Consider the following 26,348-nt stretch of genomic DNA (forward strand, 5'->3'; position numbering starts at 1 on the left):
CAACCTTGCCCTGATGTTGTCAGATGTGGGATTTAGTGCTTGCCTATCCCATCCAATTAGATCTCTCTTGGGTATGCTCCCTGCCCAGGTATGGGTGGATTTCTCCTCTAAGCCCAAGCTGACTGGCTGGGACACCTGGTATAGGTGTGTCCAGGTATAGTGGTGCAAATTCTAAAGTATATACCCACTGGATCCACAGAAGTCAGGCTCACCCCCACCCCACCTCTACAGAACTGGCAGTTCTTTGGCCAGGTAAGGTTTCTCTCTCTAGCCCAGCATGCTAGGGTGGGTAGAGACACTTCTTATCTTTTATTACTGTCTTCACTTTTAATCTTTTTGAAAGTGCATTTTTTGTTGTTATTGTTTTGTTTTTTTTTTGAGGTAGGGTCTCACTCTAGCCCAGGCTGACCTGGAATTCACTATGCAGTCAGGGTGGCCTTGAATTCATAGGAAATCCTCCTACCTCTGCCTCCCAAGTGCTGGGATTAGAGGAGTGCACCACCACGCCTGGCTGGAAGTGCATGTTTTTTAAAATCCCTTTATGTTTTTTTTTATTTTTGGAGGCAAGCCCAACACACTGACCTTTTTTTTTTAAATGGGGGGGGGGGTGGAGAAAGGAGAGAGAGAGAGCAGGGAGACAGAATTGGCATGTCAGGGCCTCCAGCCACTGCAATCAAACTCCAGATGCATGCACCCCCTTGTGCACATGTGTGACCTTGTGCGCTTATGTTACTTTGTGCATCTGGCTAACATGGGACCTAGAGAGTTAAATATGGATCCTTAGGCTTCACAGACAAGTGCCTTAACTGATAAGCCATCTCTCCAGCCCCCCCTTTAAAAAATATTTATTTGAGAGAGCGAGAGAGGGAAAGAGGGAGGGAGAAAGATTGAGAGAGAGAATGGGCACACCAGGGCTTCTGGCCACTGCAAATGAACTCCAGACGCATGTGCCACCTTGTACATCTGGCTTACGTGGGTCCTAGGGAATTGAACCAAGGTCCTTTGGCTTGCAGGCAAGTGCCTTAACTTCTAAATTATCTCTCCAGCCCACCCAGCCCCCTTTTTATGTGTTTTTCCCCCTCTAAGATCCATATTCATTTACATGGGATCATGGGCTCCATGTGGTGTACTTTTCTTCTCCCCACTTTACCTTCTCTTACCTCTCAGTTTTCTCCCTTCCCCACTCCTTTGTAAGATCTGAACAAAAACATGGTGTTTTAAAAGTCATCTTGAGCTGGGCATGGTGGTGCACGCCTTTAATCCCAGCACTCGGGAGGCAGAGGTAGGAGGATCATGGTGAGTTCAAGGCCACCCTGAGACTACAGAGTGAATTCCAGGTCAGCCTGAGCTAGAATGAAACCCTACCTTGAAAAAAAAATCATTTTCTTGAATCTGGAATTCCCAATTCTTTGATTAGTTTACAGATATAACTCAAGAGCCTGGGGTTCCAGAAAGCATCCTCAGAACCCCAATGCCCCCAGTTAGAGAGGCCTCAAGACAGGAAGGAGATTGGGAGGAGGCAGCCTCCATGAATGGGGAAAAGAGATGGTAGAAAGTACAAAGACCAACCTCTGGAAAAAAGGCAGGGAGAGTGGACACCTCCCCATCTGGGCCTGACACCCCAGAAGCAAAGCCACTGGTTCAGAAAGGAGAGCGAGTGCCGGGCATGATGGTGCACACCTTTAATCCCAGCACTTGAGAGGCAGAGGTAGGAGGATCACTGTGAGTTCAAGGCCACTCTGAGACTACAGAGTGAATTCCAGGTCAGCCTGGGTTAGAGTGAGACCCTACCTCGAAAAACTAAAAATAGGAAGCAGAGTGGCCAGGTGGGAAGGATCTCTATGGTCAGTCCACAGTAGACTAGCCCACTCCCAACTACAAAGAGAATTTCTGGACAAAAATCTGTTCACAGAATAGATGAACATCTGAGCACACTGGAGGGATGCCAGCAAGGTGAGGCCTGGCAGGAGGTTGGAGACCTGGGAGTTTGCATTTGAAAGTTCCATGGCATGCTGGCAGTGGGGCCTCCATTAGGAGCCCAACTGACTAAACTAAGGAGGCAGTATCGAGACCAGAGGTAGAGGTGCCTCTCGCCAAAAAAAAAAAAAAAAAAAAAAAAAAAAAAAAAAGGCACAGGGCTGGGGAGATGGCTCAGGGGTTAAAGGCGCTTGCTTGCAAAGCTTGATGGCTCAGGTTTCATTCCCCAGTACCCACACAAAGTCAAATGCACAAGGTGGCACATGTCTGGAGTTTGTTTGCTGTGACAAGAGACCCTGGCACACCCATTAATTAATATTCTCTCTCTCGGCTTGCAAACAATAGTAAATAAAGTTTTTTTTTTTTTTTTTTTTAAGAAACAACTAAGGATTGGAGAGATGGCTTAGTGGTTAAGGCACTTGCTTGCAGAGCCAAAGGATCCAGGTTCAGTTCCTCAGGACCCTCATAAAGCCAAATGCACAATGTGATGCGTATACCTGGAGTTCATTTACAGCAGCTAAAGGCCTAGCATACCCATTTTCTCTATCTACCTTTTCTCTATCTCTCTCTCAAACGAGCCAGGCATGGTGGCACACACCTTTAATCCTAGCACTCAGGAGGCAGAGTTTCAGCCAGCCTGGAACTACAGAGTGAGTACCAGGTCACCCTGCGGTGGAGTGAGACCCTACCTCAAAAAACCAAAACAAACCAACAAAAAGAACATAGAGAAGAGCATCTAAGCCTGCCATGAGATCTGTCTACACCTGGCTGACCTGAAACTATGTGTGGGCTCGACAGGGAACAGGCTCAAAGAACTAACAGACTTCATATGCAACTCACCACACTTCAGAAGCAAGTAACAGAACCATCATCCTACAGTTTGTTTTGCACAGTGTTACAACTGAAAATCAGACAGAGCAAACTGGGAAAACCTGAGGATTGGTTCTGCAGAGCAAAACCAAAGCAATCAGCCAAGAGCTACACCAAGTTCCAAGTGACCCAAAGGTGGAAATAGTAGGTTAAGATCCAAGTTACCGCTATGTTCCAGGATGGTGAGAAGGAAAAACACACTTCAGTAAACTAATGCATAGGATCTCAGCAGAGAAACAAAAGTCAGAGATCTAAGTAGAGATTCTAAAAACCGAAGAATAGAGCTTCTGATATATATAAAAAATATCCAATGAGCAGGTTAACATCACTCTGAGAATGCCAAAGTAGGACATGACCTCAAAGCCAGAGCAGAGGAACATGTCCAACCTGGAGAAGGAAAAGTGAGCATAGCTCACTTTTTTTTTTAATTAATTATTTATTTATTTGAGAGTGACAGACACAGAGAGAAAGACAGATAGAGGGAGAGAGAGAGAATGGGCGCGCCAGGGCCTCCAGCCTCTGCAAACGAACTCCAGACGAGTGCGCCCCCTTGTGCATCTGGCTAACGTGGGACCTGGGGAACCGAGCCTCGAACCGGGGTCCTTAGGCTTCACAGGCAAGCGCTTAACCGCTAAGCCATCTCTCCAGCCCATAGCTCACTTTTTTTGAGACATAGGAGAGCTAGAGCATGGGAGGGAGAGAGCAGGAAGAAGGGAGGAAGAAGGGAGGAAGAAGGACTTTAGTAACTGGGGACATCCCTCCAAACTCGGTGGCAGACAAGTGAGACGAATACAAGACAAACACTCCCTAAGCTGGGCTGGCGGCACCCCAGGAGTCCCTGCATTTGCGGGCAGGAGGGCCCAGGAGTTCAAGGTGACCCTCAGCTTCAGTGGCCTCAGCGCCAACCTGGACAACATGAAATCCTGTCTCAGAAACGAAGGGGGGCGGGTAAAGAAAAGAAGGTGGGAAGGGGCTGGAGAGATGGCTTAGCGGTTAAGCGCTTGCCTGTGAAGCCTATGGACCCTGGTTCGAGGCTCGGTTCCCCAGGTCCCACGTTAGCCAGATGCACAAGGGGGCGCACGCGTCTGGAGTTCGTTTGCAGAGGCTGGAAGCCCTGGCGCGCCCATTCTCTCTCTCCCTCTGTCTTTCTCTCTGTGTCTGTCGCTCTCAAATAAATAAATAAATAAATAAATAAATAAATAAATAAATAGAAAGAAGGTGGGAAGGAGGAAGGCTTCTCATTACAGAAAGGGGCTGCCGATAGAAGTGGAGTGCCACGAAGTTAAACAAACAACCCACCCCTGAGCCAAGTGCTCCGTGATCAGCAAGGATGAAGTTACAAGAAACAAAGGCATCACCAGGTCAATGACAGCTGGCTGAGACCACAGCCCACAGAGTTGCACGGAATGAACCAAGAAAGAAAATTCATCTGTAAGCTGGTAGGAGACCAACTAGGAGCCCAACTTCCAAGAACAACCAGCAAACTAACTACAGAGATTTAGACCAGTATTCTCCCTTTTGCTTTCTCAACACGTAACCCACAATCCCAACATTTTATTATAGGACACAGCATCTGTATCATATGACAACCTAGCACAGGGCAGAGTTGGGGGCAACACTGTCTTGCTGCCCAAACCATAACACCTGCCGATTCCAAAGGAGTAAACACTGCGACCGTGTGACATCACCAGCTAAAACAGTTCTGGGATTCAATCCTGGCTCTCGGAGCGGTACACGTGTGCACACACTCGACAACAGAGCAGTTGTACAGCTCCTTGATCCTCACAGTCCCTCTGAAGAGGCGCAGAGGGCTGCAGGCGTTCGGAACCTGCAAGTGTGCACTGCAGTCCCTGCTGCCCTGTAGAGACCTATGTGCGAGGAACTTTCATCCCATGTTCTACTCACATTTCCTCTAGGGAAAGTGGGGAAACAGCCATTCAAATGGCTGTGTTCAGTAGTTTAAATGAGAATCCCTGTTGGGAAAAGCTGTGAGCAACTGACTTAGAAATCAAGGACACTGCCGCCTAGCATGTGTGAGGCCTGAGGTTTGAGCCTTAATACTGAAAAATAATTAAAACTGAAAAAATGGCTCAGCGGTTAAGGGGCTTGCCTGAAAAGGCTAATGACCTGGGTTTGATTTTCCCAGTACCCATGTAAAAAAGTGGTGCATGTGTCTGGAGTTTGCTTGCCATGGCTGGAGGCCGTGATAAGCCTGTCTCTTCTTTCTGTGCTTGCAAGTAAATAAATAAAATGTGTGTGTTACAGCACACACACACACACATACATATATATTAATATAAATGTGTGTATAACATGAAGACACATATATAAATAAAACGTTTTTTAGTAGAGTCTCACTCTAACCCAGGGTGACCAGGAATTCACTATGTAGTGTTAGGTTGGCCTTGAATTTATGGCACTGCTACCTACCTCTGCCTCCTAATTGCAGGGATTAAAAGTCAGTGCCACTGCATATGGCCAAATAAAAACAATTTTTTAAATTTTGATTTCAAACTTTATTTTTTTATGTATTTATTTGAGAGACAGAGAGAGAAAGAGGCAGAGAGAGGGAGAGAATATTTTTTGTGGGGGGGGGGATTGAGGTAGGGTCTCATTCTAGCTTAGGCTGACCTGGAATTCACTATGTAGTCTCAGGGTGGCCTCAAACTTTGGTGAACATACCTCTGCCTCCTGAGTGCTGGGATTAAATGTGTGTGCCACCAAGCCCGGCTAATAAAAATATTTTTAAAAAGATTAAATGAGGGCTGAAGAGATGGCTTAGCAGTTAAGATACTTACCTGCAAAGCCAGAGGACCTCGGTTCAACTCCCCAGTACCCATGTAAGCCAGATAAGAGTTCATTTGCAGTGGCTGGAAGCCCTGGAATGCCCATTCTTGATTTCTCTCTCTCTCTGTGCCTCTTTCCCTCTCTCAAATAAATATATAAAAATAAAAGATGAAATGAAGGCTGGAGAGATGGCTTAGTGGTTAAGGCACATGCCTTAAAAGCCAAAAGACCCAGGTTCAATTCCCCAGGGTTCATGTAAGCCAGATGTACAAGGTGGTACATATGTCTAGAGTTTGTCTGCAGAGGCTGAAGGCCCTGGTGTGCCTGTTCTCTATCTGCCTTTTCTTTCTCTCTCTCTCAAATAAATAAAATAGAATAATGAAATGAGCTGAGCACGGTAGCACATGCCTTTAATCCCAGCACTAAGAAGGCAGAGGTAGGAGGATTTCAGTGAGTTCGAGGCTACTCATATGAGTTGGGGGAGGTGTCACTGTAAAACTTCTGAATTCTACTCTGTCTGTCCTCCTCATAGTAGTGGAATGAAGAGCCAGGAGAAGCACTGAAGAGTTGTAGCATCTTTGCTTCCCTGCTAAATGGATTCCAGTACAATCCAGAAAAGATAAAGAGTTAGCTTAGGGCTGGAGAGATGGCTTAGCAGTTAAGGCATTTGCCTGCAAAGCCAAAAGATCTCAGTTCGATTCTCCAGGACACATGTGAGCCAGATGCACAAGGGGATGCATGTATCTGGAGTTTATTTGCAGTGTCTGGATGCCCTGATGTGCCCATTCTCTCCCTCTCTTTCTCTCTCAAATAAATAAATAAATAAATAAATATTTTTTTTAAAAAAGAAAGAGGCAAATTCTCTGAGTTAGCTTATTGTAATTCCTGCTGTTAAAATTCATGTTTTAAATTGGGGCTTGTTTTATTAAGAAAAACATACTCTTCCACAAACAAACAAACAAACAAGGGCTGGAGGTATGGCTTAGCAGTACTTGCCTGCAAAGCCAAATGACCCAGGTTTGACTTTCCAGGACCCATGTAAGCCAGATGCACAAGGTGGTGCATCCATCTAGAGTTCACTTGCAGGGGCTGGAGGCCCTGATGTGTCCATTCTATCTGCTTCTTTCTTTCTAATAAATAAATAAAAATAAGTATTAAAAAAATGGAAGGACCCAGGTTTGATTCCTCAGTACCTACATAAGCCAGATGCACAAGGTGGCATATGCATTTGGAGTTCATCTGCAGTGGCTAGAGGCCCTGGCACGACTGTTCTTTATCTCTTTCAAATAAAATATTATTTTTTTAAAAAGTGCCTGGCTTTAGGGGTTCTGTTTTTCATCATGGTAATGCGACATAACAAACCAACCCTCAGTAGCACAGAACAAACTCTATTCAGGCTAAGTTTTGTCTGATACTACAGCAATTTCTGACAGGCACAGCACACACACACAGAATCTTTGAACCCCATCATTTTTAAGAATGTACAGAACCCCTGGGTTCTGAGGTCACCAGTGTTTCAGAACTGCTGGCAAACAACCTGCAGTTAATTTATTTATTTGAGAAAGAAAGAAAAAGACAGAGAGAAGCAGATATCTCTATCTATCTATCGATCGATTGAGAGAGAGAATGAATGAATATGGGTGCACCAGGGCCTCTAACCATTGCAAACAAACTCCAGACACATGTGCCATCTTGTATATCTGGCTTACATGAGTACTGGGGACTCAAACCTGGGTGGTTAGGCTTTGCCCAACTACAGAAGGACGGAGGACCTGGAGTGAGCCAGTCCCGTGGCGGGTGGCCACATGCTGGGCACACTCGAGTCCCTGCACTACTGCTCCTGCACTGGGACGCTGGAGCACTCTCACAGCGAGTGGCCCAGGGACAGGCACTTTGCCACGTTCCCTCTGTTTACTCTCCTCAGCCCTGCATAGCAGCTCAGAGCACTGGCTCTGTTTGTGCCCCAGCTCACCTGTAAATCGGGGCACTAATGTCGTCCTGAGATGATGCTAGAAGTGAATGAGTCTGATCAAATGCTCCTAGGGTTAACTGTGACCCTAACAGCTGGTTTGTGTGATGGATGGGGAATGCTGCCTGGCAAAAGCTGCACTGGACACCCTTTAACTGTAGCTCCCTACACTTTCTCAGGAAGAAATTTAAATGTCTGGCCACATAATAAGCTAAGCTATAACCGCGTAAGACTTCCAAGAAAGCAGAGAAAAACTGAAATAGGAGTGGGAGGGATGTGGACATGGCTTAGTGGTTAAGGCGTTTGTCTGCAAAGCCTGAGGACCCAGCTTCAATTCCCCAGTACCCACATAAACCAGATGCACAGGTGGTCCCTGTGTCTGTAGTTCACTTACAGTGGCTAGAGGCCCTGCTGTGCTCATTTTCTCTTTCTGCCTCTTTCTCTCCCTCTCTTAAGTAAAAAGTAAATAAATAAGCTGGTCATGGTGGCACACACCTTTAAACCCAGCACTCAGAAGGCAGAGGTAGGAGGATCGCCATAAGTTTGAGACTGAGACTACATACTGAATTCCAGGTCAGAATGAGACCCAACCTCAAAAAATCAAAAACCAGAAAAAAAAAAGTAAACAAACTAGGTGAATTCCTAATTTGTATATATGTATATATAAAAAATAGAAGTGGGTACCAGGCGTGGTGGCACACGCCTTTAATCCCAGCACTCGGGAGGCAGAGGTAGGAGGATCACCATGAGTTCAAGGCCACCCTGAGACTCCATAGTGAATTCCAGGTCAGCCTGGGCTAGAGTGAGATCTTACCTTGAAAACTCAAAACAAAACAAAAAAAAAAAAAAAAAAAAAATGAAGTGGGACACAGAAAAGACAAGGAAAGGAGTTTATAGTCCTAAACTGCATAGCCTAGGGTGGCTTCAGGCTTTCTAAAGGGCAATGCCCAACCAAGAGAGATGTACAGGGGAGACTAATCACATCAGGCTGGTCTGCTTACCAGATTCTGGACAGAACAGACACTTGCTGTCTGGACTGACTGCTGGAGATGCTGTGGTTTTACAGAAGACAAAGTGGACAATATGGTCTTACTCCAGGCCAGCCTCTCAAATATGCACGGCCACAGCTGGCAACACTGCTGCCTCAGCCTCTGGCTCTCTGGGCATCAAAGCACATATATAACACAGTGGCACAAAGACAAGGTAAGACCTTCATCATGCCTTGAGAGCAAATGTACGGCACAGGCTGCAGCCCACACTGCCTGGAGACAAAAGAAGCCGCACTCCCTGCGGCCACCTCTCCATTCTGGGCCTGCACAGCCCCTGCATTACTTGGGTAACCAGTGCAGATGACAGTCAACCAAGGGACAGTGTCCTGGGAACATGTAACACCACCTTACAGTCAGAGATGGATAGGGCAACATGCTTCCCACTGTTCTCACACCAGGGTGTGCTTCCAGACACAGGCCCGTGCCCCAGGTGTGACCAAGCCAGAGCAGAAGATGCCCCAAGGTGATAACAGCACAGCCATTCAGCCTGGGCTAGAGTGAGACCCTACCTTGAAAAACAAAACAAACAAACAAAAATGCTGGAGAGATGGCTTAGTATTTAAGGTGCTTGCCTGTGAAGCCTGAGGATTCAGGTTCAGTTTCCTAGTACCCACGTGAGCCAGATGCACAAGGTAGCTCATGTGTCTGGCATTAGTTTGCAGTGGCTGGAGGCCCTGGCGCACCCATTCTCTCCCTTTCTTTTTCTCTAATAAATAAATAAATAAAAATAAAGGGCTGGGGAAATGGCTTAGAGGTTAAGGCGTTTGCCTGCAAAGTCAAAGGACGCAGGTTCAATTCACCAGGACCCACATAAGCTAGATGCACAAGGTGATACATGTGTCTGGAGTTTGTCTGCAGTGGCTGGGGGCCCTGGTGTACCCATTCTCTGTGTGTTGGGCATATTCCTTTAATCCCAGCACTTGGGAGGCAGAGGTAGGAGGATCACCGTGAGTTCAAGGCCACCCTGAGACTACATAGCAAATTCCAGATCAGCCTGGGCTACAGCAAAAACCCCACAGTATTAGATGCAACTGTGAGACACAATGCTTAGGGTTATAAGGAGGCAGAGAAAGGCAGAGGACAAGACACTGTGCTTCCTGACTTCCAACAGCCCAAGCTGCAACAGATAAGACTGATGTACCTGTAAATAACAAAGGGAAACCAACTGCTTTGTGACATGTGCATGACCCATTAAGAACATGCCTACTTCCCTCTTCCCAACGACACGTGCTTAAGAGCAGTGGAGTTTTTGTTTGTGTGGTTTTCTTTAAAAAGTTTTATTTTTTCAATTATTTTATTTTTTTACTATTTCGTTTATTTATTTATTGAGCAAGTGAGCGAGAAAGAGAGGGAGAGAGAGAGATCAGCCACTGCAAATGAACTCCAGTCGCATGCACCACCTTGTGCATCTGGCTAACGTGGGTCCTAGGGAATGGAACCAAGGTCCTTTGGCTTTGCAGTCAAGTATCTTAACCATTAAGGTATCTCTCCAGCCCTTGTTTATTTAATCATCTAGTCCTACCAATCACCTTCATTCCCCTAAAGTCCAATTTAAAATTTAAAATTATTCACTTTTCTGACTCTAGACTACCAGTCAGACCCGCAGAGAGCCAAGAGGACAGAAGGGCTTAGAGGAAGGCCTGCCTTTCCTAGCTCATCCCACCAACTACAGCAAGGGAAGACTTTCATTAGTAGCAGGAGCTGTTCTCCAGCCTCTCCATGTCAATGTACATGGGAGCACCCACCACATTACCATGGAATATGCTTTGCTTTGGGTGCCCATTCAGAGGACCATTGTATTCTATGGACCAGGATGCTGCAGAGTCTAGGTCTTGTTCTGGTGTGAGGAACAGAGGAAGTTACCCTTCTTTTCACCCCATAACAAATACCGATATTTGAGATTTTGATATTTATTTTGATATCTGAAAGTAGATTCCCTTAACAAACTTTCATTTTTAAAAAAAAATATTTGACTTATTTGCAAGCAGAGGGGGGGGGGGAGAATGGGCATGCCAGGGCCTCCAGCTGCTGCAAATGAACTCCAGACACATGTGCCTCTTTGTGCATCTGACTTTATGTGGTACTGGGGAATTGAACCTGGGTCATCAGGCTTTGTGGGCAAGCACCTTAAGTACTGAGTCATCTCTCCAGCCCACAAACATTCATATTTGAGACTGTCAAGATGTATTCACTTTCCTTAAGAATCAGAAAGACAATACCACCATCTGAGCATGTCTCAGGACATACTCATACTGCCCAACAGTTCATAGTTCCATGCTCTGTGCCGTTTCATCTCACCCTGGGGGTGGCACTTCCCGCTGAGACCCAATGTGACCCACCTTTGCCATGCTTTCCCAAAGGCCTCTTGGGCAGCGACTCCTCCGTGGAATGTGCCGATGTGTGCAGTGCCTTCTCCAAGCTGTTGCTGACGCTGCTGACGGGGGCCTCAGTTCTTGGTGCCATCTGAGGGGACAAAACATCATCCTCTTACTGTCGCACTATCATTCCAAAGGTGTGCACATACACCTTGTTTTTCAGATTTCTACCATTATAACACACTTCCTGAGAGAGAGAAATGACACTAGTCTACGCCTGATCCCAGAAGCCTACAAACATCCCGAGACTTTCACCTGGGGTTGGGTCTATCAGGCAAAACAGGAGGGCCATTAGCCTTGTCATGAATCACATGCCTTCATTTGAGGCTAAGCCCAATTATTCTATTTCTTTAAATTAAACACTTTCCTAGAAAATCAGTGTGCTGATAAATCTCAAATCATAAAACTAAGCAGTAAAACCCAGAATACAACTGCATCATTTGGATGCAGTCTGAGCAGCACTCAAGAGTCATACTGCGATGTATTTCTAGGAATTTATCACATAGTTTTTACACAGGAAGAGTCCTACTGGGGGGAGGCAGAGTGTTTACAACACTGAAAACCCCAAAATACCTTACTATCTAATAGCAGAGACCTGATAGCATACACCACAAGATACCACAGATGGACTGTGACCCCAGCCCAATCCCCTGCACTTCCTGGCTGGAAGGAGATAGTGCTTATGTGGACATAAACAGAAAGAATCCTGCCCATGAGCACTGGTCAGCTCCTAACTGGCTCTAGGAATGGGGAGGCTACAGCAACTTTCACTTTCCCCTTATCAGTATTTGAAATTACACTTGGTCGTAGCCAAGTATTTAAAATCTTTACAACCAAAATAATTCAGAATAAAAATTAGCAATCTAGCCAGGTGTGGTGGCACATGCCTTTAATACCAGCACTGGGGAGGCAGAGGTAGGTGGACTGCTTTGAGTTGGAGGCCACCCTGAGACTACACAGTGAATTCCAGGTCAGCCTAGGCTACAGAGCAAGACCCTACCTCAAAAACAAAACAACCAAAAGAGTTGGCAATGCTCTCACTTCAGTCTCACTTTAACAGATTGCAAAATGTTAACTATTAGAAAAGGGCCTAAGATTTTAAAATTTGGTAACAAAAAACAAAATGAACACAAAAACCTCCAAGACTGAGCAACAGTAAATTGAGTGTGGAGTCGGGGTGAGGGGGCATTTGTGAAAATAGCACCTACTTTTGCAAGCAAGCTTCTTCTTCTTCTTTTTTTTTTTTTTTTTTTCCATTTTTCGAGGCAGGGTCTCACCCTAGCTTAGGCTGACCTGGAATTCACTATGTAGTCTCTGGGCAACCTCACACTCCTGGTGATCCATCTACCTCTGCCTTCCAAGTGCTGGGATTAAAGGCGTGTGCCACCATGTCCAACTGCAATCAAGCATCTTTAACCACTTAGCCATCTCCCTAGACCAACCACCTGTATTTGGCCATAATTCTAATCTAAGCAGTGGGCACCTTATAACTTGAGTGACATTAGCCTCTTTGACCTGTGTTCCAGAGATTTCTTACTGTCACCTGTTGGCAGGTGAGGTCACTGGCTGTGCCCAGTGGCCTGAGAGGCTTCTGAGACAGAATAAGGGAGGGTTCAGGCCACCATCCAGCTTGTCAGTCATCTGAGGAGAAGAAGCCTGGTAATGTTGAAGGCGAAAGATTCACTCTACACAGAGGTGCCTGGCAGAGCTTCAGCTGATGCCTCTGAAAACAGCACACCACAGGTAAGCCCATGTGGACCCTCACAGAATTTGAGAAAATGAATCTTAGTCACTCAGAACTCTCCAAGAAAGACAATTTACTGGCTAATATTACCAAGAAGTTAATTTTAAAAAATCCTTTAAATTAAAAAAAATTTAAACATAGTCTTGGTTAAGAGTGTCTTCTAGCTGATAAATGTTGATAGCAATTCAGTTCACTTGGCTAATATACAAAATTCAAGCATTGGAAGTAGTGGGTACAAAACTGGAGGGAAAAATGTGAAGCATAAGTAACTAATTTGACCTCTTGATATGAGCATTCTTCTCAATGTGCACTGACTAAGCAACATGATACTCAGATATTGTTCATTTACAATTTTTTGCTTCAGGTAAACTTGCTAGGGTTTCCTGACGATCCTAAACTCAATTAGCAAATACCCACTACTTCAAATTAAAATGCATAAGCACAATGAAGTTTAGAAGTTGTATATTTTAATTGATTTGATTTGTATTTGGAAAAATAAAGCTTTTAGTGGTTTGAATTACAAAAAAGAATTCTGCCTTTGTATATGTGGGGGGGGGCACACTAGTGTCTCCTGCTGCTGCAAATGAACTAGATACATGTGCCACTTTCCATCTAGCTTTACATGGCTGTTTTAAAATCAAACTCAGGCCAACAGACTTTGCAAGCACGCGTCTTTAACCATGGAGCCATTTTCTTGACCCAAAGTTTTTTTTTTTCGAGGTAGGGTCTCACACTAGTCCAGGCTGACCTGGAATGCACTCTGTCATCTCAGGGTGGCCTTGAACTCACACTGATCCTCATACCTCTGCCTCCTGAGTGCTGGGATTAAAGGTGTGTGCCATTATGCCCAGCCAAAGGTTAAATTTTTAATCCCCACATTAGAAGCAGAGGCAGGATGATTGAAAGAGTTCCAGATTAACACTGACTACAGAGCAAGAGCCTATCTCAAAACAACCAGATGTTAAAACTTTGTATTTCCTTATATTTGCAATAGAACTAAATTTGAGTGGTTTGCCTCCAAATTAGCAGTGTCTTTCACCATCTAAAAGCAGGAAAAAAAATTTTTTAAATGAAGTCTTTTCTCTACCAAATAACGTAATAGGACAAGAATATAAAAGATGTGGCCTTACTCAGAAAAGATTCTTTAGCTCCCAGTAGCAAACATGACTTTGAGAGCAGCTAAGGAAGGCAGTAACCTTTAACTACATGGCCATCAGCTACTGTGGCACATCACAGCTTCTGATTTTCCTGCCCACTTTAAGAAAAAAAAATTCTATTTATTTACTTGTAAGCCTGGGGGGGGGGGGGGGAGGGAGAATGGACACATCAAGACCTCCAGCCATTGCAAACAAACTCCAAATGTATGTGCCACTTTGTGTATCTGGCTTTACAAGCAAGAGCTTTAACCATTGAGCAATCCCTCCTGCCTACTTTGAGGCAGATTTTATGTCCTGGTCCCAAAAAGAGGGGGTTGTCTTGGGCAGCTATGGGGGCTGGGGGAGACTGGTCAGTGGCAAAGCTTCCAGCAGTCTGTACCACCTAGACAGCTATAAACAAAGAACAGTTCCAGACCTCCAGCCTGCAGAGCAAAGGTGCACGCTGACAAGCCGGAGTTGGGCTAGCACAGTGGCTCCTCACCAGGGTCCCACGTGCCCAGCCAGAGAAGTCCTGCAGGGCTGGGACTTGTTGAGTCCGTGGCACCAAGACCCCAGGCTGACCACAGGGAAGGCGGCCTCTCACAGCACTGCGACTCTCACTAAAAGCCGACAGGAAGCACTTCTATGCCCAGACAGGAAAAGTTGTAGGCTGCATTTCCAGGCCACTACCAGCCCAGGGCAAAGCTGTGAGCTACCCAATCAAAGCACATATGTGGCATCTGACATTTGTGCAGGGAAAAACATGCTTTAAAAATGGTAATCCTGATACCAAATTGTTTGTGTCACTGTTTCTCCCCCAACAGCATTTGTCTGGTTTTCCAACTGTTCACCCTTCCCAACCAGTTTCTCTACTTTGCTCCTTTGTTTACACTGAAGGCTGCCTTCAATTGCGCTTCCCAGAAATGCTGTTTTGGGTTATTTTTGGTTAATTTGTCCACGTGATGCACAGTTCGACTCAGATGCTCTCTGACTCATGCTCTGAAGAGCTCCAGTCCCGGCTGATGTGCAAATGTAGCCTTCCGCTCCTGCGCAAGGCCTGCCCACAAAGCCTGACTCCCCATCTCCCAGCTTCTCCTGACACTCTGAGTGAAGCTTCGTATTTCCGAGTAAATGACCAGCTGTCCAGCTAAGTGCCCTTTTACCATCCTGACCAGCCTCTCTAGGACCAGCACGAATCACTCCTGGTCCACAGGTATCCAGATGAACGTGCTATATTCCATCTTCCTGGCCCCACTCCTCACTCTTGCCCATGGGGACCACGGTAGACATGCCATTCTGTCTGCCCAGACCCACTCTTCACTGGCTTGGTAACCTTGGCTTAGAATCCCAGCTATTTGGGAGGCTGAAACAGGAGGCGGTTCAAAGCCAGCGAAGGCCACAAAGCACGATCAAGGCTGGCCTGGACAACTTATTGACAGCCGACCTCAAAACATTAAGAGTAAAACGTGGACTAGGAATTCCTACTTCACTGAGTGCTTGCCTAGCACATTCAAGGCCCAAGATTCATTCCCTACGACTAACAAAAACAAAACAACAAAAAAAGGCTTTCACAGAATGAGGGAAACACAGGTTTTGACTCTGGTTTGGGGTGGACCTATGATCATGTGTTCCTGACCAGCTTCCAGATACTTACTGGCCCAGCTCAGGGAGAATGGGCGCACCAGGGCCTCCAGCTACTGCAAATGGACTCCAGGTACACGCACCACTCTGTGCATCTGGCTTTACATGGAAACTGGGAACAGGTCCTTAGGCTTTGCAGGCCATCTCTCCAGTACAACACTTACAGAGGCAGAGTAAACATGGGCACACCAAAGCCTTTTACTGCAGCAAATAAACTCCAGATGCGTGCACCATTTTGTGCATCTGGCTCTAAGCTGGAACTGGGGTCTCAAACCTGGGCCCATCAGGCTTTCAAGCAAGTGCCTTTCACTGCTGAGCCATCACTGCAGCACCAATTCCATTTTCGAATGGGACAGGCTCACATACAATCTGATGGACTACGCAGACAAGCTGACCTAAAAGAGCCTGGGCCTCCCCCAGCCTGGTGCCTTTCCTCTAATTTGGGAAGTAGTAGCAAGCTGCTAGAGTAAGAGACTTCCCAAGTACTATGCCAACCACCCTCTAGTGGCCTGGTGACACAAGCTGAGAGAAGCAAAGCCAAATTACAAATTACACTACGACCAGCAAGCTTCTCAGGTCCACTTAGTGACTCTGACCACATGAAAGCAGAGCATAAGGGAGTCTGAAATTCCTGTGATCGCACTGGTGACAAAGGTACAGGGTCTGCCACGGTTACTGTCTGCTTTCACTGTGGTACTGTGATTCAGGTGTCCCCCACAAACGTATGTGCTGAATGCCAGGTCCCCAGCTGGTGGCAATTTGGGAATTGGAGCCTCCTGGTGGCAGTGTATTTTTAAAAAATTTTTGTTTATTTTTATTTATTTGAGAGTGACGGGGGGTGGGGGGGAAGAGGGAGGGGCATATAGATAGAGAATGGGTGCACCAGGGGCCTCCAGCCACTGCAAACGAACTCCAGATACATGTGACCCCTTGTGCATCTGGCTTATGTGGGACCTGGAGAATTGAGCCTCTAACCAGGGTCCTTAGGCTTCACAGGCAAGCGCTTAACCTCTAAGCCATCTCTCCAGCCCTGGAGGCAGTGTATTTTGTTGGGGGTGGGCTTATGGGTGTTGTAGCCAGCTTCATCTTGCCAGTTTGGCACACCCTCCTGCTGCCCTTGTCCATGTGATGTGGGCCAAGAAATGATTCCACCCTCTGCACATGAAATCATTTTCCCCTGCCATCATAGAGCTTCCCCTCAAGACTAAGCCAAAATAAACCCTTTCCTCCCATAGCTGCTCTTTGTTGGGTGTTTTCTGACAGTAATGCGAAGCTGATGGCAACAGTAAAATTGGTACCAAGAAATGGGGTCATTGCTGCTAGACCTGACTGTGTGACTTTTTGGCTTTTGGCCTTTTGGGACTGACTTGTAGGAGGAATGTGAAAGGATTTGAAACCTTGTCCTAAGAGATGCCTTGCAGAGCTGTAAGTACAGCTTGATGGACTATTCTGGTCTGAGTTGAAAGACTTGAATGCAGTAAGAACTATGGACTGTGGGGTTTGGCTTATGAAGAGAAGAAAGTAAGTCCAGACTGGGCTAAAAGCAGTTTGTGTGAGAGGCTTGTGGTTATGGCTGTGTCCTGAGAAGTTGTGCAGGGTTGCATTGTATAAAAATGGACTGGTGTGAGCAGATGGATACAGCACAGAAAGAAATGAAATTTGTGGACTCAAACTGTTGTCCATTCAGCTGCAGATTTTTGAGATTAAAGCCACTGAGATTGGGCCTGAATGGTGAAGGAGTGCCCTGTTCTTCAAAGCCTGCTTTATTCCCCTTTGGACTAACAAGTTGGTAGCCCACCTGGTATTATGAAGTATAACAACACAGGAAAATGAAGGTCACTGAATTTGCAACAGTTTGTATTTTGGAAATGGCCATGGGCAGTGTGAAGCAGGATTGCTGAATTACCTGTGTGGAGAGCTGATGGAGCCACGAGGATGAAATGTGGGGTATAGTGGAGACCCTACAGAGATGCCAGGACAATGGGATGGCAGCCAGGGAGAGCTGCAGCACCAATGTTTTCCATGACTGCGAGTGCCATAGCTGAAGAGGCAAAATTGGAACTCCAGAGAACTGTCATTGGTTAGGGTTACTGGGCTTGATGTTTGACCTGTTGTCTTAAATCTTGGATTGGTTCGACTTTTTCCTTGTTATACCCAATATTATCTTTAACAGCATAAATGTGTTTATTCTGTGCCATTATGGCTTACAGTTCTTGATCTTAGTCAATGGCCAATAAGTGATCCATTATGGTTTGTGTGTGTGTGTATGTGTGAGAGAGAGACAGAGAGACAGAGTGACAGAGAGAGAATGGGTACGACAGGGCCTTCAGCCCCTGAAAATGAACTCCAGATGTGTGGGCTCACATGTGTGTATGTGCAACACCGCATGCTTGTGTCACTGTGCGCATGTCTTACATGGGACTTGGAGATACAGATATGAGTTCTTAGACTTTGCAGGCAAGCACCTTAACTGCTAAGTCAATCTCTACCCCCTCCATTTTATTATTATTATTATTTGAGAAAGAGAGAGAGAGAGGGGTAGACAGAGAGAGAGAGAATGGGCATGCCAGGGCTTCTAGATGCTGCAAACAAACTCTAGGCACATGCGCCACCTTGTTTATCTGGCTTACGTGGGACCTGGAGAATCGAACCTGGGTCCTCAGGATTTTCAGGCAAGTGTCTTGACCACTAAGCCATCTCTCCAGTCCCCACTATGGTTAAAAAAAAAAATTATGTTTTATCTGCAAGCAGAGATGAGGAGAGAGAGAAGAAACAGAATGGGCATGCTAGGGCCTCCAGCCACTGCAAGCAAACTCCAAATATAAGCACCACTTTGTGCATCTGGCCTTACATGGGTGCTAGGGAATCAAATCCAGGCAATCAGGCTTTGCAGGAAAGTACCTTAACCACTGAGCCATCTCTCCAGCACCATTATGGTCTTTTTTTAGTATTATGGCTCAGTTAAAAGACCTTGGACTATGGCAATGTTTGAACAGCATTGGGACTGATAAAACTATCGGGACTTTTAAAGTTGGACTGAGCCAGGTGGGGCATGGTGGCACACACCTTTAATCCCAGCCCTTGGGAGGCAGAGGTAGGAAGACTGCTGAGACTACATAGTGAATTCCAAGTCAGCTTGGGCTAAAATGAGACTCTACCTCAACACCCCTCCCAAAAAGAGTTGGGACTGAATGTATGGCATTTTACATCATGGATGGTTACCAGTTTATGAGGGCTGGGGATGAAATGCAGTGGTTTAATTCAGGTGTCCCCCATAAATTTATGTGCTCCGAATGCTAGGTCCTCAGCTGGTGACAATTTGGGAACTGGAGCCTCCTGAAGGTAGTGTATTGTTTGGGTGGGCTTATGAGTGTTACAGCCAGCTTCCCCTTAGTAGTGTTGGACACTTTCCTGCTGCTGTTGTCCACCTGATGTTGGCCAGGAGGTGATGTCCACCCTCTGCTCATGCCATCATTTTCTCCTACCATCATGGAGCTTCCCCTTGAGTCTGTAAGCCAAAATGAAAATAAACCCTTTCCCCCTACAAGCTGCTCTTTGTTGGGTGTTTTCTGACTGCAACTTGAAGCTGACTTCAACAGGTAAGAAACACTGAATTTCAGCTACTGGCTAGAGAAAACAACACTGTGGCCAGTCCCCACCCCATGGCTGAGAGCTAGCACTCAGGGATGGGGCTGACCTCACCTGGCCACACCCTCATCCATGGTCTGGCAGCCAAGCTGGCATGTAGAAGGAAGGCTAGCAGCACTTCCCCATGAGGGGACAACCAGCTTCCACTGCTGGATGCCCACACTGAGGCTCTCCCTCTGTAGCTTTCTTGCCCTGCTCTTACTCATCTCCACAAAGTCTGAGGGCTGGATGGGTAACAGCCTGAATTCCCATGGAACAATGTGAATGCTGGGACCACAAAGAGCTCCTCAGCATCCACTGAATCAGGAAAAATAAGGGGGGCGAGGAAGCCAGGGGCTGCGCTGGAGAGGTTGTTAAGATGAAAGCTTCAAGGCCAGGTGCAAACTTAGTGTCGGAGGTGAATTCAAGAGGCCAGGAAAGGTGAAGTAATGAGCAGGCTTGAAAAGAAGTCCACTCATTCACTATTTTTTTTTTAATTTATTTGACAGCGACAGACACAGAGAGAAAGACAGACAGAGGGAGAGAGAGAGAATGGGCGCGCCAGGGCTTCCAGCCTCTGCAAACAAACTCCAGACGCGTGCGCCCCCTGGGGAACCGAGCCTCGAACCGGGGTCCTTAGGCTTCACAGGCAAGCGCTTAACCGCTAGGCCATCTCTCCAGCCCTACTCATTCACTATCTTGTGAACTCATCAGTTTTGCAGTCATTGTTATGCATGAGAAAAACTGGATAGCAGCCCTAATGCTTTCTCCAAGAACACGTGAAGCAGGAAGCAGAGCCAAGTAGAGATGCTTGGCCCTACAATGGAGAGACCGGAGCTGGTGGGAATGGAATCAAGGGGGCCAGCCAGCATCATGGCACATGAATGTGATCTTAGAATTCTGGAGCTGGAGGCAGGAGACTAAATTCTAAGCCAGCCTGGGCTACATAGTGAGACAATGTCTCTATAAAAATAAGGAAAGAAAAGCCGGGCGTGGTGGCGCACGCCTTTAATCCCAGCACTAGGGAGGCAGAGGTAGGAGGATCGCCGTGAGTTCGAGGCCACCCTGAGACTACATAGTGAATTCCAGGTCAGCCTGAGCCAGAGTGAGACCCTACCTCGAAAAACCAAAAAAAAAGGAAAGAAGAAAAAGATAGGAAGAAAGAAAGAAAGAAAGGGGAGGAAGAAAGGAAGGGAAAGTTAGAAGAGGAAGAGGGACTGCACAGCACAGAGCAGAGCCCACCTACCACAGGGCAGCAGCCACAGACATGGCTGGCAGCACAAGCCCCTTGCTTGCTGGGGGAATGGGTCAGGGGACTTTGTCTTGCTCTGCCCTCAACCTCTTCTACTGTGAAATAGACAATGGCAACGGCTAGTTTACAGGGCTTTTGCAATTATTAAAATGCATTCATAGAGCTAGCCAAACCAGAGGCCATTTGATATTATTATCACCACTGTGGCACACACTACAGGGCTAGAAAGGCAGTTTAACAGACTGAAGGACAGATACAGACAATGCAGTGACATCAAGCACATAGGAGGGATGCAAGCCACGACCTCTGCAGTTTACAGCCTTCTCCACACTCCTGGGCCTCCATCCTGGGACTGGACAGAGCTCCCAACAGCTGCCCAGTGTCAGAATCCCTGTGCTGGAATCCAGGGTGTCTCTCCTTCCAACATACCCCTCGTCTGGCTACACCACGACAAACCATCACCTCCTCTAAAACCTGTGGTGTCAGCTTAACGTCACTTCATCATCTGAACTCAGTGAAGCCGAATTCTCTGAAGTTCCAATGCTCATAAGTGACGGTAGCAGCAGCCTCAGCTTCAGCTGGCAAGCATAAACCCACAGTACTGGTCAGCAGGACGCAACTGCAATTTACAGTGACATCTCTGCCCCTTCTCATGCACTATGCCACCTACAGTGGTCTATGCAAGGAGACATAAACAGCCAGCAGTAGATTGGTAGTTAGTATGGAAATAAATTTATGTCCACAATCACATACTCTGCAGTCCTCTTGAAATAATTTCAGCAAACAAAAGGTGAGGGAAATTCAGGCAAGTAATGAGAGAATATATATCTACAAACAAGCATTGGAAAAAGACAAAGAAAAAAATGCAAAATATTAGTAGCATTTATCTCAAGGCAGCACTTATCACCTATCAATAAAGCAACCATCCATCTATGTATGTATTTATCTATCTGGTTCTTTATATTTTACTTATTTATTTAAGGGAGGGAGAAAGGGAGGGAGAGAGAAAGAAGGGCAGATAGAGACGGGGGGGGGGCACACCAGGGCCTCTAGCCTCTTGCAAATGAACTTTAGGTGCATGTGCTACTTTGTGTACCTGGTTTACATGGGTCCTGGGGAACTGAAACTGGGTCGCTAGGCTTTGCAGACAAGCACCATAACTGCTAAGCCGTATCTGCAGCCTTTTATTTTGTAGCTCAGGCTGGCCTTGCACTGACAGTGATGAGTTCATGTCAGCCTCCTGCGTGCTGACATGACAGCCAGGAGCCACCATGCATGGGGTTTAATCTCTACTATTCTGTTTTCCTTTTTTTTTTTCCTACCAAGAGCAGCTACTACTTTTAGAATTAGGAGAGAGAGAGAGAGATTCAATCTAAATATAAACACCTTCCTATAAGGTATGCAGAGTACAGAAATGTACACATAGTTGCTCTTTATTTGACACATCCCACCACCCACTTGTGTAAGACTGGGTGCCAGGGCACTATCCAAGGATTGTGGGAGGGGTGGGGACTGCCTGAACAAGATCCCAAAAGCCCCCAATTCTCAGGAGATGACTTTAGCGCACATGAGACAGTACAGAGAACTGCTGCAGAGCTGGGGCCAAACTAGCAGGAGAAGCCAGCCACTAAACCCAGTGGAAAGGCCTTAGGCATAAGAACAGTATGGGAGCCAAGGCAAGAGAACTAGCAACTAGCACCCAAACATAATCTAACCAACCAACAGTCAGGCCTGTGTGGAAGGTGTGACATCTGCTAGATACCTTTAAGTCAATATAAAATCAAAAAGAAAACTGATTTGTAAGCATTTCACTAAAATAGTCATTATGTGTCTCTAAACTCAGAATAGTTTAATAGTGAAGCTATTTGCTGACTTAAGCCAAGTGAAAGCCAACACTAACCAAAAGGAGAAAAAAAAATCTTTTCCACGTAAAAACATTCCTTTTACTGTTTCTTACCCGAGGGCTCTACAGGGAGTGGAGTGGTGGAGAGGGACAAAGAAAAGATGAATGGCTCAGAATCATAGTAGAGGGCTCCCTCAGTGGTACAGGCTTCTCCTGCAGCTGGCCTGAGGCCCTAGGACACCCCATCACAGAACAGCTCCACATCCCACACGGGTAGGCTGTTCACAACTTAGCCAGCCCTGCTGGAGGAGCCTTGGGGATGCAAAGACTCCTGGTGACCAGAAGAATCTTTAAACCATGCTAAGAGGATATCTGCACAAACATATGATAAAGGATGTGATGTCTCAGAAGATGCCCCTGAGAGTGACTACCCACTCCTTGTCACCCAACCTTCTTGCTATATGGTCTTAGATAGGCCTTGAGGGACCATCACTGTGGACAGGGATGGGCCCCGCTGCCTAATTTTTTTACAACTTTTGCCCTACACTGACTGGACTGCAACTACACAGCACAAAGGTTTGCCAGGCAGGAGGAACAGGACAGTAAAACCATCAGCCTCATGGAGTGAAGCCATGTACTTTCAGGAGCACACATTGGCTGGGCAGCGGAAGCAGGTGGCGTCTACTGTTGTTTCATAGCTGTCAAAGTGGCTGGGCCATAGGGAGCAGCCCATGATGGGGCCTGCCACACAGTACGAGGTTCCTGACAACTGCCACAAGAGTCCATCAGAGGACACACACACACACACACACGCATGCAGGAGGGACCTCTGTGCAACATGCCCCAACCTCGGGTTCCAGTTTTAGTACTGTGACATGACAATGTCATCTACATTTACTCTCCAGGACTGCATGAGAACAATCTACAAACGTTTCAAGCGAGGTTATGATTTTGTGTTGGGCTGCACGCTGGACAAGTAGAAAGGACTGGTGATAGTAAGGACATACCACACACTATACTGTTACAAAGGGTGTTCTGGTCAGGATGGATTCCTTCCTTCCTTTCTTTCCTTTCATGAGTCCTCTCCCGTTCCCATCCCCGAGGTAGGGTCTCACTCTAGCACAGGTTGACTTGAACTCTGTAGCTCCAGCTGGTCTCAAACTCACTGCAATCCTCCTTCAGCCTCCCCAGTGTTGTGCGCTACCACACCTGGCCTCAAAGGAGGTTATTTTATTTATTTGAGACAGAGAGAATGGGTGCACCAGGGCCTTTGGCCAATGCAAATGAACTTCAGACGCATGTGCCTCCTTGTGCATCTGGCTTATGTGGGTCTTGGGGAAATCGAACCTGGGGCCTTTGGCTTTGCAGGCAAGCACCTTAACCACTAAGCCCTTCCTCCAGCTTTCAAATGAGGTTTTAGTATGTTTCCAAGGCTACTCCAAACCTCTAAACTCCTGGGCTCAAGCAATGCTTCCACCTCAATCTCTCAAGTGTCTGGGACCACAAGGCATGTCCATTGCACCTGGCTTAGTAACATGCTTTCATACTGGAGTTTAAAGAAATTGGCCAATCATAGTAAACAAACTAATGACTATATGGTTTCCAATATCATACTCAACTGCCTGAGGTGGACCCTCCCCAGCAGCCAGCAAACTCAATGACCCTTTGTGGCCTATGAGGATGCAGAAGCTAGAGAGGACAGGCACACAGAAGTTAGCAGGAAGAGTGCCAGGCATAGTTAGTGGTGGCCAGGACAAAGCAAGAAAGGAACAGGCCTGGGTTTGTCATGCAGAGGACCAAAGACCCTACTTAATCTCCCAGGCACCTCGTGTACACAGGCAATGCTGCCCAGATCGGACCACACCTCTTTGGGTCTGTCTTACAAGGAGGGTGAACTGAGAGGGCAGGGCCATATCCATCAGAACTGAAATTCAGTCAAGAGATCCAAGCTCCACCTCCCACAGGTGTGACCAGCCCTCATTCAGCAGATAGGCAGCATCCCCAGGGGACTCTAGGGCAGCCCTCTTACACCCAGCTGGCCCTCTGCTACTCAACACCTCAACGGGTATGCTGTTTACAACCAGCTCATCTGTCCTCTCTACATGGCCCTTTGACCTTAGACACCAGCCAACCTGAGGCTCTCTGCTGTTTCTCATGCTTTGTAAGGGCTAACATTCCTGTTGGCACAAACTCCCTGCCCTCTGGAGAGAAATGCCCCTCCTAGAACATGGAGTGCAATATTCATTCCAACACACATGGCCAATGCAGCTGGTGCTATTCTAGCAGCGGCCAGTAGTCGGCCCAGGCCTTCTGCAAACCCATTCATTCACTGAACAGGACCAAGGCAAGCAGAGGCTGCAGAGTCTACCTTGGACTGGACAGGACAGGCACCAGGTGGCCTCCTGTGCTTATCCGAGGAGCACAGAAGGCCCATGGGATTGGAAATTCGGGGGGGGGGCAGTGGACAGCACAGCTGCACAAGGAGATGTCCCTCACTTCCAGAAGGGGACACCCAGTCCTGCCTGTGAACTGTGTCACATCTCAGCGCACGTTCTGAGATGCATAGGCACCAGCAGTGACTAGAAGTGCTGGAGGGAGATAGCAGCTAACCACGGGCTGGGAAGGGAGTAGGTCACACGCAGCCTTGCTGAGCAGTAGCATTCTCAGAATGGAACAGATCCACAGTTTCCTCACAATGAACTTTCCTCACAGACCCGAGAGGCATCACTACCACCAGACAGGGACAACAAAAAAAGGCCCCATAGAAGCAAAGGCCTGGCAGAGGCCAAGCCTGCGTGAGTTCTGTCCTGACTGGACTGGCAGACAAGGGGAACCTGCCAGGCTGGAAAAACCAAAGGATTAAGAAAGAAACAGAATTTAAAAATGAATGGGGGGTGGTGGTGATGGTGGAGAAATGGCTCAGGAGTTAAAGCACTTACCTGCAAAGCCTAAAGACTCAGGTTCCATCCCCCAGTAGCCACATAAAGAAAGGATGCACAAGGTGGCTCAGGCATCTGGAGTTCATTTGCAGTGGCTGGAGGCCTTGGCACCCCATTCTTTCTCCCTCTCCCAATTCCCCCCATAAATAAATTTTAAAATTTTTTAAGAATAATTTAAAACTGAAATTTTCAGAATTACAAAATGTTATTTCTGAACTAAAACTGTATTTGATAGGTTCAGCAGCAGGCTGGAGGTACACGAAGCGTTGGTGGATCTGAAGATTGGCCCATAGCCATCCAATCAGCTCAACAGAGATTGCACAGCAAACGTGGCAGCAGCCACAGGACACAGGAAAGTTTGGCTGAAAAATCTCCCAACTTTGGCAGAAGGTATAAATGCTCCAGAACATTCAGAAATCACCAAGAACCAGGAAAGCACAAACACCAGAGATAGAGGACCTGGACCCAAGCCGAAGGGTGACCACCCAGTGACAATATTCTTCAAGACAAGCAAGGGCAAAGCGCCCCCTGGTGAGAGGAAGCTAGACTTTGTGGCGGGGCTCCCTGGCTGCCAGCATGGCTGAAGAGAGCAGCTGAAGAACAGGAAACAGGAGGAAGTGGGTCTTCATGAGGAAGAAAAAGCCTTAAAATAGTAAATGAAGTCTTCCCCTTTCTCTCTCTCTCGCTTCTTTTTTTTGAGGTAGGGTCTCACTCTAGCCCAGGCTGACCTGGAATTCACTATGTAGTCTTAGGCTGGCCTTGAACTCACAGCAATCCTCCTACCTCTGCCTCCCGAGTGCTGGGATTAAAGGTGTGTGCCACCACGCCTAGCTTTATTCTTTTTTGTTGTTGTTATTTTTTTAAAGATATTTATTTATGAGAGGGGAGGGAGAAAAGAATGGGTGTGCCAGGGCCTCCAACCACTGCAAACAAACTTCAGACCCACGTGCTTCTGCCTTGTACAACTGGCTTATGGGGGTACTGGGGAATTGAACCTGTGTCCTTAGGCTTTATAGGCAAGCCTAAACCACTAAGCCATCTCTCCAGCCCTGTTAGCTTTATTTTTATGATGCAGGATTCCACTCTATTCCCAGGCTGAAATGGAAGCAGTTCAGGCTGGCCCCAAACTCACAGTGTTC

General features: G+C 46.8%; 1 protein-coding gene across 1 annotated transcript in view; it reads right to left on the reverse strand.

Moving 5' to 3' along the window:
* The window catches only part of Zcchc14 (zinc finger CCHC-type containing 14), a 67,541-nt gene that overhangs the window by 29,413 nt on the left and 11,780 nt on the right, over window positions 1–26,348 (reverse strand). The window contains exon 2 of the mRNA XM_004666050.2: window positions 10,992–11,115. Coding sequence (XP_004666107.1) covers window positions 10,992–11,115 — 124 coding nt within the window. The remainder of the gene's footprint in view (window positions 1–10,991; window positions 11,116–26,348) is intronic.

The sequence above is a fragment of the Jaculus jaculus genome, chromosome 1, assembly GCF_020740685.1.
Source record: "Jaculus jaculus isolate mJacJac1 chromosome 1, mJacJac1.mat.Y.cur, whole genome shotgun sequence".
NCBI lineage: Eukaryota > Metazoa > Chordata > Mammalia > Rodentia > Dipodidae > Jaculus > Jaculus jaculus.